The 17575-nt window shown below is 56.5% G+C and overlaps 1 protein-coding gene across 6 annotated transcripts in view; it reads right to left on the bottom strand.

Moving 5' to 3' along the window:
* The window catches only part of FCHO1 (FCH and mu domain containing endocytic adaptor 1), a 30066-nt gene extending 14180 nt beyond the window's left edge, over positions 1 to 15886 (bottom strand). For 2 of the 6 annotated variants that reach the window (XM_084885868.1, XM_084885873.1), the window contains exons 1-9: positions 15786 to 15886; positions 13385 to 13429; positions 13082 to 13175; positions 11092 to 11162; positions 5971 to 6062; positions 4421 to 4495; positions 3157 to 3298; positions 1083 to 1235; positions 759 to 863 (exon numbers count right to left, since the gene is read on the bottom strand). In XM_084885868.1, the coding sequence (XP_084741994.1) occupies positions 759 to 863; positions 1083 to 1235; positions 3157 to 3298; positions 4421 to 4495; positions 5971 to 6062; positions 11092 to 11118 (594 nt within the window). In that variant the 5' untranslated portion in view covers positions 11119 to 11162; positions 13082 to 13175; positions 13385 to 13429; positions 15786 to 15886. Of the gene's footprint in view, positions 1 to 758; positions 864 to 1082; positions 1236 to 3156; positions 3299 to 4420; positions 4496 to 5970; positions 6063 to 11091; positions 11167 to 13078; positions 13176 to 13319; positions 13363 to 13384; positions 13430 to 15785 lie in introns of those variants that run through there. The other 4 variants (XM_084885872.1, XM_084885871.1, XM_084885869.1 and 1 more) reach the window with 4 other exon arrangements.
* Positions 15887 to 17575: the final 1689 nt, after the last annotated feature.

The raw sequence follows: 17575 nt of genomic DNA, 5'->3' as shown, positions 1-17575 counted from the left end.
ACCTGGCTAGTGAGCCGGACGGGGACAGGTGGTGGGGACGCAGGGCCAGGCCTAAGCCGTCAGGTGGACATCCCCCAGGGGGTCCCGGCTGCGAGAGGGCACAGGCCAGGTTGAGGGACCCCTCCAGGGTGTGAATGTTCATGCACCGGGCCTCTAGTCAACAATAATATAAACAAAAATGACACCTCATAGAGTGGTTTCTATGCACCTGGTACTGGTGTGGAAACTGCACATATAGTGACTTATTTAATCTTCACAGCAGCTCTATGAGGCAGGTACTATTCCTGTTCCTGTTTTACAGGCAGGGAAACCAAGGCACAAAAATGATTTGGGCCCAAGCCGGTTTGGCTCAGTGGATAGACCATCAGCCCTTGGACTGAAGGGTCCCGGGTTCTTGTCAAGGGCACGTGCTTCAGTTGCAGACTCGATCCCCAGCCCTTGTCAGGGCATGCATGGGGGGCAACCATCGACGTGTAGCTTTCATATCTATGCCTCTCTCTCTCTCTCTGCCCCTCCCTTCCACTCTCCCTAAAAATCGATGAAAAATATCCTCGGGTGAGGATTCACAAATAAAATAAAAAGTGTTTGACTTTTGAAATGATACTAACGTCAGCAACGATAATAACAGCTAACTGGCTGCAGAATTTGATGGCCACTCCCTGTACCGGGGCTCCTGGGAGCTGAGGGTCGCGGAGGTTCTGGTCCAAGGCCCAGGGCAGGGGGTGCGGGTCTCTGAGGCACAGACCTCCGGTTCTTACCAGAGCCGAGTCCAGCATCTTCTGCTCGAAGTCCGCGCGGGCCGAGTTGTACTTCTCCACGGAGCGCCGCAGGCTCTCGGCCGCCTTCTTGGTCTTGGTCTCCGCCTGGGAGGCACAGAGCGGGGACGGGGCTGGGCGGGGCCCCTCAGGGAGCCCGCCCCCCGCTCCCCCCGCAGGTAGACTTCTCGGGGTGCCCGGGGTCTGGTGAGCACCCTCGGGTTCAGTAACTACAGCTCTGTGACGTGTTCTCGCTCCCCCGTCAGGCGGCCCCCGGCCTGGGCAGACGCCCGGGCCCGCCGACGGGCGTGGGCCGGGGTGGCTCACCTTGTCCATCTCCTTCTGGCTGGTGCTCTCCCGCCGCAGCCGCTCCTGGTCCATGCACCGGCTCAGGTAGTGCTCCCGGGCCTTGGGCAGGAGCTGGCTGACGCCTGCGAGGACCTGCACCGCGTCCAGGGTGCCCCCTGCTTCCTCTTTCAGCTGCGAGGGAGGGGAAGGGGAGCATGGGTGCCACCCGAGACCCGTGGGGGCAGGACCCAGCAGACCTCAGGTGCAGCCCGTGACGCTCCCAGCTTCCCAAACAGCGCGGGGTTCTCTGAGTATTATTTTAATATAAAAAATTTTTACGTTTAAAATAGGTAATATTTACACATCATTCTAAAAGTTTTAAGGGATGAGCTCCCTAAAACCTCCCATATCCCCCTGCCCTGGCTGAATAGCTCAGTTGGTGAGAGCATCATCCTGATACGGCGAGGCTGTGTGTTTGACCCCACAATATATAAATCAGTGGAAAACAAAACGATCTCGATCTCTCTCTTTCTCTCTCTCTCTCTCTCTCTCTCTCTCTCTCTCTCTCTCTCTCTCTCTTTCTTCTTCTTCTTCTCCTTCTCCTTCTTCTTCTTCTTCTTCTTCTTCTTCTCCCTCTCTCCTTTCTACTCTGTCTCTAAAAAATCAATAATATCCTGCCTCGTGTGGCTCAGTGGTTGAGCATTGACCTATGAACCAGGAGGTCAGGGTTCAATTCCAGGTCAGGGCACACGCCTGGGTTACAGGCTCCATCCCCAATGTGGGGCCTCGGGAGAGATCTATAATTCTCTTTCATCACTGATGCTCCTGTCTCAAACTCCCTCTTCCTTCCTCTCTGAAATCAATACAAATAAAATATATATTTTAAAAAAATAAAAATCAACGATAAAACAAAAGACCTTCCATTTCCTGATGGCCAGCCTCCCAGGTCTCTGCCAGGGCTCCCCATTATTGCAGCCATAGGTCTCCAGAATTCATCAGCACGTGGACAGGTAAGTATGCTTGTTTCCACCCATCTTTAAATATATATATTTTATTGATTTTTTACAGAGTGAAAGGGAGAGGGATAGAGAGCTAGAAACATCAATGAGAGAGAATCATCAATCAGCTGCCTCCTGCACAACCCTTACTGGGGATGTGCCCACAACCAAAGTATATGCCCTTGACCGGAATCGAACCCGGGATTTTTCAGTCCACAGACCTATCCACTGAGCCAAACCAGTTTCGGCTCCACCCATTTTTTAATGACAGATTGCAGCAGTCTGTGCTGTGTATCCCACTGATGGATCCACATCATAGTCCATTCCCAAATGTCCCCCATCAGCCCATAGGGAACTTCCTTGTCCCCATTTGTAAGAAATTGTGGTAAAATACACATAACGTAAAATTTACTGTATTAACCATTTATAAGTACACAGCATTGAGTACCACTGCCACCTCCCCTTTTAACAGAGTTAAAAACGCAGATGTGGGCCGGTCAATGCCGAGCACCTAGGGATTATCAGATGCTACTATTTTGGGATCCTGAGAGTCTAAGGCTTGACGCTTCCAAGATTCTAGGTTTGAAAGCGTCTAGACACGTCGGATAATAACCTCTGTGGGTTCTGGCCGCCTGGATGAGAGGTTAGCAATCTCTCTGAGTGAAGGGACAGGCAGTCCAGGGGTTTGCCTGTCATGGACTCTCAACTCAAAAAAAGTCACAGACTGTTGTACACACGTGGGCCTGGGTGTGTTCTGGCACTGACACTCAGTGTCATTTCATGTTCACGTTTCAAAGTATTCTTCCTCTCCGGCTCCCACCACCACCATTTAAAGATGTGATAGCGGTTCTGAGCTTGTGGGCGGGACAGAACCGGGGGCGGCTGGACCGGGCCCCCAGGCTGTAGAGCGCAGACTCTGCTCGAGGATTTTGAGTCTGAAATGTCTGACAGTTCCCTGGCCTGCAGGGTTCTGGGTTCGAAATTTCAGAGTTACCAGAATCCTCCGAGGCACACTTGGAGGCTGGAGGCTTGTAGACCTCAGAAGGCCTGGGCTCCTTTCAGCCGTGCCCCTCCCTGCCCAGCCCACCCCCCGGCCAGTGCCCCCGGGCACACACCTTCTTGTGCATCTTGAGCTGCTCCTCGCTGTAGCGGAGCACGTCCTTGATGAGGTCCTGCAGCTTCCGGGTCAGCTCCAGGTGGCAGAGCGCCAGCTTGTCCGAGGAGACGCGGAACACTTCCCAGAGGGGGGCGAAGGTCCTGGGGGGCAGGACAGTCACACCAGGGGATGGCAGGACCGGTCACACCAGGGCCCGGCCGGCCCAGCACCCCTGGGCCCCTCAGGCCTCCTGTGTGCCAGGCCTGCTAAGCATCAACACATACTGACTCATTTAATCCCCACTGCAACCCCATAAGGCAGGCTCGTGACAGATGGGGAAACTGAGGCATGGGAGGCTCCGTGACTCAGACAAGCCCCACAGCGAATGACCTTCAGAGCTGGAATTGAAATTCAGGTCCTGAGGCCCAGAGTCCTCACTCGAGGCCCCGCCCGATATCCAAAGGCAGCTAAGACCCAACCGGCCCCAACCAAGTTCACGGGGCCTCCTACCTCACAGAACCCCGCCCCCACCCCCCCAACCCAGCTCCCCCTGCCTTCCCTCCCTCCGCCTCCATGTCTGCCCCTGGCAGAACTTTTGCCCCACAGCAGCCACAGGGAACTTTGCAAACCACCTCGCATCCTTGTTTAAAAGCCACCTGTGTGTCTAACCCGCCATCTCCTCCCCCGGCTCCCCCAGGCCCTGCAGCACACCGCCTCCTTGCTCCTCAGACAGACAGAGCGTGGCTGCGTCAGCGCCTCCACCCTGGTCGAGCTGCCGGCCGGGGTCTCTGTCCCGCCGGCCCTCCCAGGGCTGACTCCTCCCAGTGACTAAGGTCTCAGCTCATGGAACCGGAGGCCACCCCGGAGGAGGTGCTCAACCTCTCCCACGCGGATGTCACTGCTCCCCAGCCCTCTCAGCGCCGGGGAAGCACCTGCTGGTGTCTGTAGCTAACATGCGACTCATCACACGTCCTGGATGTACCTGGCGTGAATTTAGCCTGAAGGTAATTGAGGATTTTTTTCCATCTCGGTGGCCGCTGGGTGACTAGAGCCTGAGCAGCGGCTGGCACACAGTAGGTGCACAGCAAGTATGTGTTAAATGAGTGAATGAGATACTGAATGAGTGGCTGGCACTCCTTCCTCTGTCTGAGGAGCCTATCGGTGGGGAGGACTCCCGGTCCCACACAGCACACCTGTGAGAAGATGTGCACCCACGGGGAGGCTCCGGACGACCCCAGGGCCCCGCACCCTTGGAGACCCCTCCCCCACCACGGCCCACTCACCCCACGGGGGTCCCGTTGCTGGCCAGCTTGGAAAGTTTTGCCATGGCTTTCGAGTAGGTCTCCTCGATCGTGGCCCTGGATGGGAGGACAGGAAAAAGCTGGGGGAGGTTCTGGGCACCCCCGGGAGACACCCCACCCCCCTGGGACTCCGCGTTCCCACCCCAAACATCTGAGCGGGGGCTCTTAGTGAGGACAGAACCAGGAAATTCATGGGAGAGGTTTTTTCCCTTAAATAATACATTTTACAACAATAGCAGTAGTAGCAGTAGCAACAGTAGCAGCAGCAGGTCAAAAAATCTCTGAGCACATACTGCAAATACTTTATAATATAAATGAGAAAAGCCATGTAAAGTTTAGATTGCTTTTCTCATTTAACTGCAGCAGGCAAACTCATATCTCTTCCTTTCCTTCGGACAGACACCTCATCTCCACGCTCATTTTCATCTGGACGAACAGAGCCTTCACTTTGTTTGGGGCAGCAACGAGCCCAGTTAAAACCAATTGCCTGCTGAAACCGGTTTGGCTCAGTGGATAGAGCGTCGGCCTGCGGACTGAAAGGTCCCAGGTTCGATTCCGGTCAAGGGCATGTTGCGGGCACATCCCCAGTGGGTGGTGTGCAGGAGGCAGCTGATCGATGATTCTCTCTCATCGACGTTTCTAACTCTCTATTCCTCTCTCTTCCTCTCTGTAAAAAATGAATAAAATATATATTTAAAAAACAAAACAAAACAGAGAACAATTGCCCACGGGGGCATCTTCTGGTAGAGGCACCCGGGGAGCACCACGGTGGGAAGACCCACAAAAGAAGGAGTAGCCTCTTCCTGCATGGCAAGTGCCACTTGCCAGCCATAAAGAGAAATACTCAGTTCTCATCCTTTGAACTCTCTCCCGGACGTCACAGGCCCTCACTACTGAGGGACCAGGGAGCTGCTTTGCAATCTGATTTTACTGTGTTTTCCGGGATAGTAACAGCTGAACACTTATAGGCTGAAGTGTGGACTATTTTATCACACGCGTTTTCTTTTATCATGCTTAGGGCACAAGATTGGGTTTTCAAATTCCCCTTGAGGTAGGTCAGTGGTCGGCAAACTCATTAGTCAACAGAGCCAAATATCAACAGTACAACGATTGACATTTCTTCTGAGAGCCGAAAACCGACTTCTGGGAAGTTTCAATCGCGCTGAACGTGCACGCCTACACGTGGTGTTCTGTGGAGGAGCCACACTCAAGGGGCCAACGTGCATGTGGCTCGAGAGCCACAGTTTGCTGACCACTGAGGTAGGTCATATGTCTTCAGGAGGCATGAGAAACCTGTGGAAGGGTGTTTACAGGAGATCGTGGGGCTGAGGGCGTTGAGAAGACTAGTCTCGAGGGTCTTCCAGCACGTGTGGCCCCTGGAGCCCACGGGGTCTGGACCTGAGGGGGCGGGGAGAGGCGGGCATGGGCGGCTGTGAGACCGGATGGGCGGCCACGAGGTAGGCGAGGCTGGGCTGATGTGGGGCGCCACCGTGTGGCACTGCCGTGTAGCAGGGGGGGCGTGGGAAGCTCACCTCTCCCGGATGAATTCCGCCAGCTCCTTGGTGGAGATGGGCCCCTGCTTCATGCTGTGGTACAGAACCTCGAAGCCGTGGTTCTTCTCGCCCTGCAAGAGAACGGAAGTGGAGACTGAGGAAAGGATGCAGAAAAAAGTCAGTGCTGTCCAGCCACTGGGGCTTCAACAGAGAACCCAACCCGCAGAAGACCATCCCCTTGGCTCCAGGGATTGGTTCATCCCCTGTAACGCCCCCCGCCTGCCCTCCCCCCCCCCCCCCCCACGCATTGGTGCATGGGCCTTACATTGGCCTAACCAGAGAGAAGCTGGGGACTTGTGTCCTGTAGTTGAAAAAGATACACTCACTAGTTGCCTCTCTCTATTTCTACTGGAGGCCTGGTGCACAGAATCCATGCACTGGAGGGGGGCGTCCCTCAGTTCGGCCTGCGCCCTCTTAAGGTCCATGAACTCTCCTGGGATGTCTGCCTGCCAGGGTAGGCCTTCCCCACCCCCAGGGAGCAGGCCTAACCCGGCAGGGCACTGGGGTTTGTTAAATAAGTGAACAAACGAGGAACATGAAAGCAAACGGCAGCCAATGCCTCGAATTAGCAGAACCCAGAACTACTCCTCAGTCACCGGGTGCTGGTGGGAACAGAGCTGGCCCCCCCTCCCCCCCCCCCCCCCCCCCGGTGCCTGCGGGTGCATTGAACAAAACCCCTTTCGCCCAAGTCCTGGGGTCACCACTGTGGGGACATCCCTCTTGCAGTCTGGGACCTCTCGCTCCTTATCTACCCCCCCTCCCCACCTGCTCGATGCTCCTTACTGCTTGGCTTGCTGCTCCTTAGCACTGCTGCTCGGCTTTTGGCTGAGCAACACTCCTACATTGAGCCTCTGTCCCCTGGTGGTCAGTGCATGTCATAGCGCCTGGTCGTTCTGCTCTTCAGTTGATTTGCATATTCGGCTTTTATTATGTAGGATCTTTCTGTGGTTGTTTCTCCCTCTCTCTCCTTTTCTCTCTGAGTCTCTCTGCCCCCACCAGTCTCTTCTTCCCCTGCTTTTCTGTCTGCATTTTTTGGTAAATGAGGAATTATGTGGGCATGGGAAACACTGGAAGCCAAGTGGAAACTTTGGGGAAAAGCTGAGAGAATCCCATAACGAGCGTATTGAGTCGAGTTGCAGGACCAAACCAGCTCTGAAGGCCTCCCTGCCCCACAGCGTTTCATTTTGCGAAGCAATGTGACCCTGTCCTGTAAGTCACCGTAGCCAGTTTTCTTCCTCTTTATCCTTGTCTGAGCCCCCAGGGAGGTCTGGGTCTGACAGCTCTCTCAGCTCCCAGCCGAGTCCAGTGAAGGATGGGACACAGAAAGGGCACTGGGGTTTGTTAAATAAGTGAACAAATGAGGAACATGAAAGCAAACATCAGCCAATGCCCCGAATTAGCAGAGCCTAGAGGTACTCCTCAGTCATCGGATGCTGGTGGGAACAGAGCTGCCCCCCTGGTGCCTGCAGGTGAGTCGAACAAAACCCCTTTCGCCCAAGTCCTGGGGTCACCACGGCGGGGACGGCCAGGGCTGGGCTGGGTGGCCCGGAAAATCGCTGTCCCTCCGCAGGGGACCCTCAGTAAGATGGGGGCAGGGAGTCATCACCTCTCATTGAGGACGATAAACACCAAGACGACAGGGTCCCCAGCACCCAAGCAGCCCCAGGTTTTGCTAATTGGAGGCATTTGTTCATGCTTAATTTAATTTTGCTCATGTTTCTTCTTTTAAAAAAAATATATTTTATTGATTTTTTACAGAGAGAAAGAGAGAGGGATAGAGAGTTAGAAACATCGATGAGAGAGAATCATCCATCACCTGCCCTTGCACACCCCCTACTGGGGATGTGCCTGCAACCAAGGTACATGCCCTTGACTGGAATCGAACCCAGGACCTTTCAGTCCGCAGGCTGATGCTCTGTCCACTGAGCCAAACCGGTTCCAGCTTGCTCATGTCCCCCCCCCCCCCCCAACACATTTTTATTTAAAAGGGCAACTTCTACCACTATTCTTAATTTTTTAAAAATAAAATATATTTTATTTATTTTTTTTTACAGAGAGGAAGGGAGTGGGATAGAGAGCTAGAAACATCGATGAGAGAGAAACATCGACCATCTGCCTCTTGCACACCCCCTTACCGGGGATGTGCCCGCAACCAAGGTACATGCCCTTGAGCGGAATCGAACCCGGGACCTTTCAGTCCGCAGACGGACGCTATATTCACTGAGCCAAACCGGTTTCAGCATTTTGCCACTATTCTAAGTGGACAACCAGGACCCCATGCCATCAGGAAGGGAACGGGGGAGAGAATAAGGCAGCAGCTATGTTTTTATGCACATGTAGGTGCATCGTGTCTGAACATGGAGCCGTTCGCAAACATGGGAGGTCAGCGGGTCCCAGGGAACTGGAGACACGTGAGCACCACATGGGCCTTTTTACCCCGACGGAGAGAAGAGGCTCCTGGAGGGAGCCGGCGTGATTCCGCTGCCAACGCCGATCCCCAAGCAACCCCTTCGGCGGCATTTGCCCCTCCCTCCTCCTCCAGTTTGTGGGGTTCACCTTCCTCGTTACCTGGACCCGTGAAGGCCAGAAGCCACCATCCGAGGATCCCTCTTGGGCACAAATGGAGACACTAAAGCCAAGCCTGGGGCAGACCCAGGACAGGCTCGAGCCCAAATCTCAGTCGCTGCTCATTCTAGACTCAGTGGGGCCCCCTGTGACCCCTCAGCTGCTGTGTCCAAAGCCCATGGCCTGGACCTGCCTTTCAAGACTCACCTCTCAGCTCCCTCTGGGCCTCGCCCTCAGCTCCACCGTCCGCGACCAGCCTACATATCTCCCCCCCACCCAATACTACCCCCTCTCCAGGGTCCCTGCCAGACCTCCCTCCTTCCAGAATCTTCTCAGACCCCCCTCAAACTCTCGCTTCCCTGGGGTTCACGGTGGGTCCCTCCAGCTCCCCAGGAATCCGTTTCCTCTCCTTCCACATCTATGGTTATCCTTTCAAGGTTCAAGAGTCCAATCCTCCTTTTAGGCCCTGAACCACGTTGGGCCAGTGACTTCCCCTCCCTGGGCCTCAGTTTCCTCATCTGACAAATGGGGGCAATGACAGCACCTACCTGCAGAGAGCTTCAGTGACCTGAGGCTGGTCTGGAGCTGGACACAGGGCTCCCTGCAGGGGACGGGTGCTCAGCAAACAGCCCAGACAGCTCCCCCAGCACCGGCCAGGGGATCCCCGGGTGAGGCTGCACCAGGCACCGCTGGCCAGGCCAGCATCTGGGGCTGACGCGGAGCCAACTGCTGGCCCCTTTCCCAGGCCTGGCAAAGCCCCCAGCAGTGTTCGCCTCCCTCGGGCTGGACTGGCAGCCGAGGGTCCGAGGAGGGGCTGTCTCAGGGTATTCCTAACACAGCTTACTCGTGTCCCTCTCCTGCTCACACTCCCTCCATGGCTCCCGAGTGCCCTCTCGGCCTCCAGCCCTGCTCTGGCCCAGTGGGGCTAGAGCATCCCTGTCTGGATCCATCTCCCCCTTGACTGGCGCCTCCTTCAGGCCAGCCAGGGCCCCAGTGTCATCCAGCAAAGAGCCACCAACACAAACAATTAAATTAAACAAAACAGACATCTCAGAAGCATGTCCTGGGCCCCAGGGAAGGGGGGGATTTTATCCCGCTTCCTAAATTTGGGAAACTGAAGCTTCAAGAGGCCAAGTCACCTCTCCAAGAGCTCCCAGCCGAGCCCAGGTCCGATCACAGACCCGAAGTCTCATTCCCCGTGCACTGGACTGTCTTCTGGGGGTGGGGGAGGGGACGGAGGTGGCTTCTATTTTCTCTTTGCTGATCTGGATGCTCTCCAGTGAGCCTGTGCGCCTCGTGCAATTAAAAATAAATTTTAAATAAATGTGGGTGCCGCTGTCAGGATTCCAATGCGTGGGCAGCATGACTGATCCTCAACCGGGCAATACCCTGACACAGAGTCACCCACAGGGTCTCGGAGAGAGAGGCAGCCTCTGGGGGGGTCACGCAGCTATTCTATTCAGAGGCAAATCTGGAGCCTGACCTTTGGGAAGGGGCATAGGTCAGGTCCCCACAGGTGGTCAGGGGGTGTGGCCCCTTTAAGAAAGCAAGGCCAGTAAGAAGAGCCCCAACCCGGGAGGGAGAAAGGAAGGGAGCAGGGCCAGTTGCTAGGGGCAACCAGTTGCCTAGCAACAGACTTCCTCTCTGCTAGCTCAGGGCCAGCAACTGGGGAAGGGGCTTCAGGCCCTGGTCCTTCCTAGACTCTCCTGTTCACGCATCCTCTGTGGCTCCCCACTAGCCTGGCCCTGCAGGAGGGCCCCCGTGCCCTCTCCTCACCAGCCAGTGTCACACCTCCGGGCTCCTGTCCAGGCTGTTCCCGTGCCTGGAGTGCCTGGACAATCTCAGCCCTCACACAGCAACCATGGCTCTGTGTCCTGGTCCTCCTCTGGCTGCCTCCGAGGTACGATAGGGCTGGGAGAGGCAGGCCCGCTCCCTGCCCTCCAGGCTGGGGGCTCCGTGGGGTCAGAGCGGGGGTGGAGTCTCTTGGGGGGAAGCATGGCCCCGAATTGGCAGGGTGTGCAGTGCTGGTGGCTGGGATGGAGAGTGTGAACGAGTGAACCAACGAAAACAAGCCCATCTCACGTGGCCCCCTTGGGGCACAGTCCCCGGCTTGGAGGGCAAACGAGTGAGGCGGCCCCTAGGGGTCAAGCCATGAACTGCCCTCCCCGCCACCTCCCAATTCTCCAGGATGGGAAAGACAGGGAAATCCTCCGGCTGGAATAATGCTGGATCCTGGGGGTTCTGGCTGGCCCTGGGTTTGAGCCCTGACCCTGCACTTTCTCACTGGGCACCCTCAGGTGAAAGAGCCCTACTCTGAGCCCCAGTTTGTTGTTCACGCTGCGCCGGTCCAAGGTCACAAGGCCCATCTGGTCTGGGGTGTAGACGGAAGCCCAGCCTGCCTGTCCCTTTAACTTCCATTCCTTACAGACCCTCCACTTGCCCACATTCTGCCCACAAGCAGCCAGGTCCCCCACCCTCACCCCCATAAAAGCCCTTTTAGGAGCACCCACCAAACCAAGAGTGGGTCTTACTTACCCAGAAATGCTCCCCAAAATACGACATCCTGGTGCCTTCTGTGGAGACCCCTGCAGACTCCTGCCTAGTGCCTGTCTGAGGAGAGAGGCAAGTGTGAGGTGCAACGTCATGGCTGTCTTGGGCCCAAGGAGGGGACTGATTGCCCTCTCTGCGTACGAGAGAGAGAGAGAGAGAGAGAGAGAGAGAGAGAGAGAGAGAGGACAGCGGAGGCACCAAAAGCTGGGAGCGTGCAGGGCTCCTGAGATGACTCAGTCCTGGGCCAAGGAGCCCCAGTGTAGGAGGACAAAGCTGGATACAGATGCCCCGTGCACGTTCTGTGGGGTTAGATAGAGGGCTAGGGGATAGGAGAGCCTAGACTAAAGGAAGGGGCAAGGGAACTGGGGTTTTTAGGCTGGGAGCGGCCAGGCCCGGAGCAGCCGGGTCTGGTGCGGCCAGGCCCGGAGCAGCGGCTGCCAGGCTGGGAGCGGCCAGGCCCGGAGCAGCAGCTGCCAGGCTGGGAGCAGCCAGGCCCGGAGCAGCGGCTGTCAGGCTGGGAGCGGCCAGGCCCGGAGCAGCCGGGTCTGGTGCGGCCAGGCCCGGAGCAGCGGCTGCCAGGCTGGGAGCGGCCAGGCCAGGAGCAATGGCTGCCAGGCTGGGAGCAGCCAGGCCCGGAGCAGCGGCTGTCAGGCTGGGAGCGGCCAGGCCCGAAGCGGCCGGGACCGGAGCAACTGGTCCCAGAGCAGCCGGGTCGGGTGCGGCCAGGCCTGTAGCAGCAACAGCCAAGTCCAGAGCAACTAGGTCGGGAGCGGCAGTGACCAGACCCGGAGCAGCTGGTTGTGGAACGAACCAGAGCAACAGAGGCCAGGCCCGGAGCAGCCAGGCCCGAAACAGCTCGCTCCTCGCCTGTACCTGCCCACGGCTGCCTCTCAGACATGGCTGGAAACTTTTGCGGGAACTTGAGGGTCTGCTGAATCAAGTGATGAAGGCTTAGATCTGGATGTGTTGAGTTAGTATAGCGCTGGGGTGTTGATCTGTGAGTGCCTTGGGTGGGGCCTGGATGAGGCTGGTTGACCTATTTGGAAATGTCTTTTGTGTGAAGTATCATTGGGCATGTGGAGGTATTATTGATATGAGAAAATGCTAAGTAACAGATTTACTATCTGAAAAGGGATTTACTATCGGGGAGAGGGAGGGAGGAAGAGACTGAACATAAACTGTGCACCTATGGATGAGGACAATGGGGGATGGGGAGGGGGCAGAGGGTGGGGTGGGAACCTGGTGGAGGGGGGAAGAAATGAGGAACCTTTGTAATAATATGAACAATAAAGATTGATTTAAAAAAATAAAAAATAAAAATAAAAAAAATAAATAAATAAATAAATAAAAAAAAAAAAAAAAGGGAACTGGGGTTTTTGAGCACAAATAGGAGTTCACTGCTGAGAAGGTTATTGGATGAGCCCTAGACTGGGGAGAAAAGTTCTTGGCCATTTTATTTTTTATTTTTATTTATGTATTATTTTTTAAAATATATTTTATTGATTTTTTTTTTTTTTTACAGAAAGGAAGGGAGAGTGATAGAGAGCTAGAAACATCGATGAGAGAGAACCATCAACCAGCTGCCTCCTGCACACCCTCCACCGGGGATGTGCCTGCAACCAATATACATGGCCTTGACCGGAATTGAACCTGGGAACTTTCAGACCGCAGACCAATGCTCTCTCCACTGAGCCAAACCGGTTTCGGCTTATTTTTTATTTTTAAATAGATTTTTAGAGAAAGAGGAAGGGAGGAGAGAGAAAGAGAAACATCGATCAGAGGAACACCATTGATCAGCTGCCTCCTGCATGCATCCCTACCGGGGATGGAGTCTACAACCTGGACATGTGGCCTGACTTGGAATTGAACCAGTGGACTCTTGGTTCCTGAGTCTATGCTCCTAGGGCTGCACTGGCTGGGCTTTTGGTCACTGTATAGATGGGAAAGCAGGGCCCCATCCCTGAGGGGAAACCACTTGCCCAAGTCGCACACTCAGGAATGGATTATAGATTTGCACTCTGAGCCAGCTGAGTCCGGTCCTGAGCACTCCGCTCCACCCCGGGCGGCTCCTATGGGAAAAGGGTTTGGTGAGAAAGGGACACAGGGGCTGCGACTAGCCACATGGGTATGTGGGTCCCTTGGGGGCCTCCTGTACCCCTCCACAACAGTCCCCCCGTCATGCACGCTCCTGGATCGGGGAGCTCGCCCCTCACCCCTCACCCAGGTGCTTCTGGTGCCTCCGTGGGTCCTCACCCTGCCCCCGGGAGCTGCTGTTCACCTGGTATCTGAGTCACTGTCCGGCTCTGTGCCTCAGTTTCCCCATCTGCAAAACAAGAGAGAATGCCTAGATGGGGGTCCTGCTGGGCTGGGGGGGGGGGCACAACTCCCCAAAGAGGGAGTGGTGGGTCAGGCCACCTGGCGACGGAGGGACACTGGGTGTCCTTGGCATGTTCTCGAGGCCGGGCTTGTCACTGGAGCCGCGGGCCCCATTCATCATTCATGACTCCGAAGGCAGCTCGGCGGCAGCTGGAGGCCAGGACGCACCGTGGCGGCGGGCAGGGCTGGCGGCCGCAGGACTGGCAAGCCCCCGGGCCTCACCAGGAAGGGCCCGAGGGAGGACCTCGGGCAGGGCTGCCCATGGCTGACCCCCCGTTTACCTAATCTGGAAAGTGAGTCTAACTTGACCCATTCTAATCCAGCCCCAGTCCCTGCCTTCACCCAGCGCCCACCGTGTGCCCACAGGGCCAGGACGACACCAGGATCGGCGAGGTGATTCAGCCCTGGGCCTGCGCCCTGAGGAGCCCCCGGGGCTAGGGGACCAGAACTGGATACGGACACCCTGGTCCTGCAGGGCCAGGGCTGGGCCGAAGGGCGGAACCAGAACTGGGAAAGCCTGCACTGAATGAGGGAGGCATGGGTGTCGGGTTTTCTAAAACATATGTATTTTTATTTATTTCAGAGAGGAAGGGAGAGGGAGAGAGAGAGAGAGACAATGATGAGCGAGCATCATTCGTTGACTGCCTCCTGCGCGCCCCTTCCTGGGGACCAAGCCCGCCACCAGGGCAGAGGCCCTTGACCAGAATCCAGCTATGACCTCCTGATTTATAGGTCAATGCTCAACCACTGAGTCACATCAGCCGGGCAGGTGCTGGGGTTTTAAAGCATGAATAGGAGTCTGGGCACACACACACACACACACACACACAGCTGATTCAACAAATATTCCCAGCATTCACCCTGGTGGAGCTGGGGCTTGTGAGAAGCTTCTGTGGCCAGTGCAGCCCCTGAGGAGCCCAGCCTGTCACACGGGGCTGACACCCCCAAAAGGAAAAGCCCTGTCTCATTTCTAGTCCATGAGCTAGACTCTGAGCATCTCTGAATCCCTTAGAGCTAGGCTGACCGGCATAGGAACCACTAGCTTCGTGCGGCAGCTTTTTATTTTTTGTTTTTAATCCTTACCAGAGGGTGTGTTTTTCATTGATTCTAGAGAGAGAGAGAGGAATGGAGAGGGAGAGAGAGCGAAACACCGATGTGAGAGAGAAACATTGATCCATTGCCTCCCGTGCATTATGTGCCCTGACCAGGAATCAAACCTACGACCCTTTGGTGTACAGGACAATGCTCTAACCCTGTGGTCGGCAAACTGCGGCTCGAGAGCCCCATGTGGCTCTCTGGCCCCTTGAGTGTGGCTCTTCCACAAAAGACCACAGCCTGGGCGAGTCTATTTTGAAGAAGTGGCATTAGAAGAAGTTTAAGTTTCAAAAATTTGGCTCTCAAAAGAAATTTTAATCGTTGTGCTCTTGATATTTGGCTCTGTTGACTAATGAGTTTGCTGACCTCTGCCTTAACCAACTGAGCCATACCTGCCAGGGCTGTAGCCACTTACTTTTACTTTTGTTGTTGTTGTTGTTAATCCTTACCCAAGGAATTGGTTGCCTCTAGCAGGTGCCCCAACGGGGGCTGGGACAGAACCTACAACCCAGGTCTATGCTCCTGACCAGGATCAAACCCAAGGCCCTTGGGTGTGCAGGCCACCGCTCTAACCACTGAGCACACCGGCCAGGGCTAGCCACTTAACTTTTCACTAAGCAACATTTAGATGAACCCCCTCATCTGTGCCAGCCTTGCTTCCAGGGCTCAGCTGGCAGCTGCCACGCAGGACGGCACGGACAGAGACTGGTGAGTGCTGTGCCAGAGGATCCCGGGAGCCACCAGGCCCACGTCCCACCGAAACCAAACATCGCGATCCTGTCTCCACAGCCCCGACCGGATTCCTCCCCCGCTGCCCCCGAGGCAGCGATGCCCGTGTGCGTGGGGCGCTGAGCTCAGCTCCTCACAGGGCCCCGGTCACTGAACCTTCACAGCCACACCAGGGAGCAGACCCAACGCGACATCCGAGGACACGGAGGCCCAGAGCGGTCACCGTCCCCGGCCCGCGGCCTGGCTGCCCACGGACCCGCTCAGAGCCGCCCTGGTGGCTCCGGGCCTCCACGGCCGCTCCACGGCCTGGCGACCCGCCACACCGCTCACGACGGCAATAGGAGGCAGCCCGCGCGGGCTGGGCCAGGCCCAGGAAGTGACACCTGCTGTTTCTGGAACCCAGGGGCAGGGGTGCGCTTCCTGTTCCCGAGGGGGGCAGAGCGGGGCCAGGGGGCCCCCCCAGCAGGGCCCCAACTCACCCAACGGCGCAGCAAGCGGGGCTGGGCTCCCGTCGGCGGGGCAGGCACAGAGACACGCAGCCCCTGCCACTTCCGCCAGCCGAGGCCGCGGTGTGGGCGACAGGAAGCACACCCGCCCCGCCACCGCCCAACGGCCGCCTCACCCTCCCCTCCCAGCGCGGCACCCTGGGACCTCTGTGCTGGAGCAGGCCACAGCCGGGCACACTGAGGCCCCTGGACCCGCAGCCCTACCACCCACCAAATCGTTGTCGCGACAATCGTGAAATAATGGAACCCACAAACCGAGCACCCACCCTGGGCTCAGCTCTCCACAGCTCGCCATCCCGAGGGGGCCCAAGGATGCCAGCTCGTAGGCGGAGAAACTGAGGCTCAGAGCGGGGAGGCCATGTCCAAACGTGCACAGCTAATGGATGGCTGTGCTGAGTGAGACTCCACCCAGGGTCTCATCAGGACGTTCACAGGCTTGAGGCTATTTTGCCTTCCTGGGCCCCATGCTCCATTCAGAAAACAACTCAGCCCAGTCAGCGTGGCTCCGTGGGTGAGCATCCATCTAAGAGCCAGGCGATCGTGGTTCGATTCCCGGTCAGGGAACATGCCCAGGTTGTGGGCTCAACCCATAGGGGTCACGCAGGAGGCGGCCGATCAATGATGATCACTCATCATTGATGTTTCTATCTCTCTCTCCCTTTCCCTTCCTCTCTGAAATTAAAAAAAAAAAAAAAAAAAAAAAAATTAAAGCAAGAAAATAATGTATACTATAGTTTACAGCTACATTGGCATAAAGACAAATATATTAATATCATGTATTTCAATGTTTTCTTTGATTCCTCAGCTCATTTTTTCCCCTTCTGATTTTTAAAAAATATATATATTTTATTGATTTTTTACAGAGAGGAAGGGAGAGAGATAGAGAGCCAGAAACATCGATGAGGGAGAATGATCGACCTTCTGCCTCCTGCACACCCCCCCTCCCCACTAGGGATGTGCCCACCAATGTATATGCCCTTGACCGGAATCGAACCCGGGACCCTTCAGTCCGCAGGCCGACACTCTATCCACTGAGCCAAACCGGTCTTGGCTCCCTTCTGATTTTAAGAGAAGTTAAAACATCTTCAGGGACCCCTAAAAGAATTACACCAGAGACACGGCGGTCACTGCACCGGATGGTGTAGCCGGTCCTGCTGCGACCCCGGTCTCCTGGCCTCTGTAAGGCCCGTGCGGGGCCCAGAGACAGACAGGGACTCACCCGAGGTCAGACAGCGGGCTGTCAGCTGACCAGGATGCCCCCCCTCTCCTGGCTGCCAGAAGCCGGGAGCAGCGTCCTTCCTGGGGACGTCTGACAGGAGCCGGGCACCTCCTGGAGCTGAACCTGCCTCCCCAGCACCAGCTCCCCCAAACCCGGGGCTCTGCGCCCGCCAGGGTGAGCCCAGCCCCGGCCAGGAGCTCGGTCAGCACAGAAGGTCAGACGCCGGCTCCTGGCCCCCGGCGGGGCGACCTTGGGACGCCCCTGGCCGCTCTGGGTTTCCCGGGCTTTGTGACACAGGATGTGGCATTTCGCTCTCCTCCATTCGTCTGCGCACAGGAGGGCGGGCCAGGCGAGGGGCTTTCTCTCCCTTTCGGCGTCCAGCCTCCCGGCCACTCCGTGTCGGTGGCCAGCTGTCCCGGGCTCCCCCCCTGCAGGCTCAGCACCAGAGTGGCCATGAACACGCTCCGGCTTGATGCCCACAATCGCACTCAGAGACAGTGTCTCACCTGGGCCATCACCCCAAGTGGGGAAACTGAGGCACGGG

This window comes from Pipistrellus hanaki (genome assembly GCF_964339955.1).
Source record: "Pipistrellus hanaki genome assembly, chromosome: 5".
Taxonomy (NCBI): Eukaryota; Metazoa; Chordata; class Mammalia; order Chiroptera; family Vespertilionidae; genus Pipistrellus; species Pipistrellus hanaki.
This window is presented reverse-complemented; position numbering and strand designations above follow the sequence as displayed.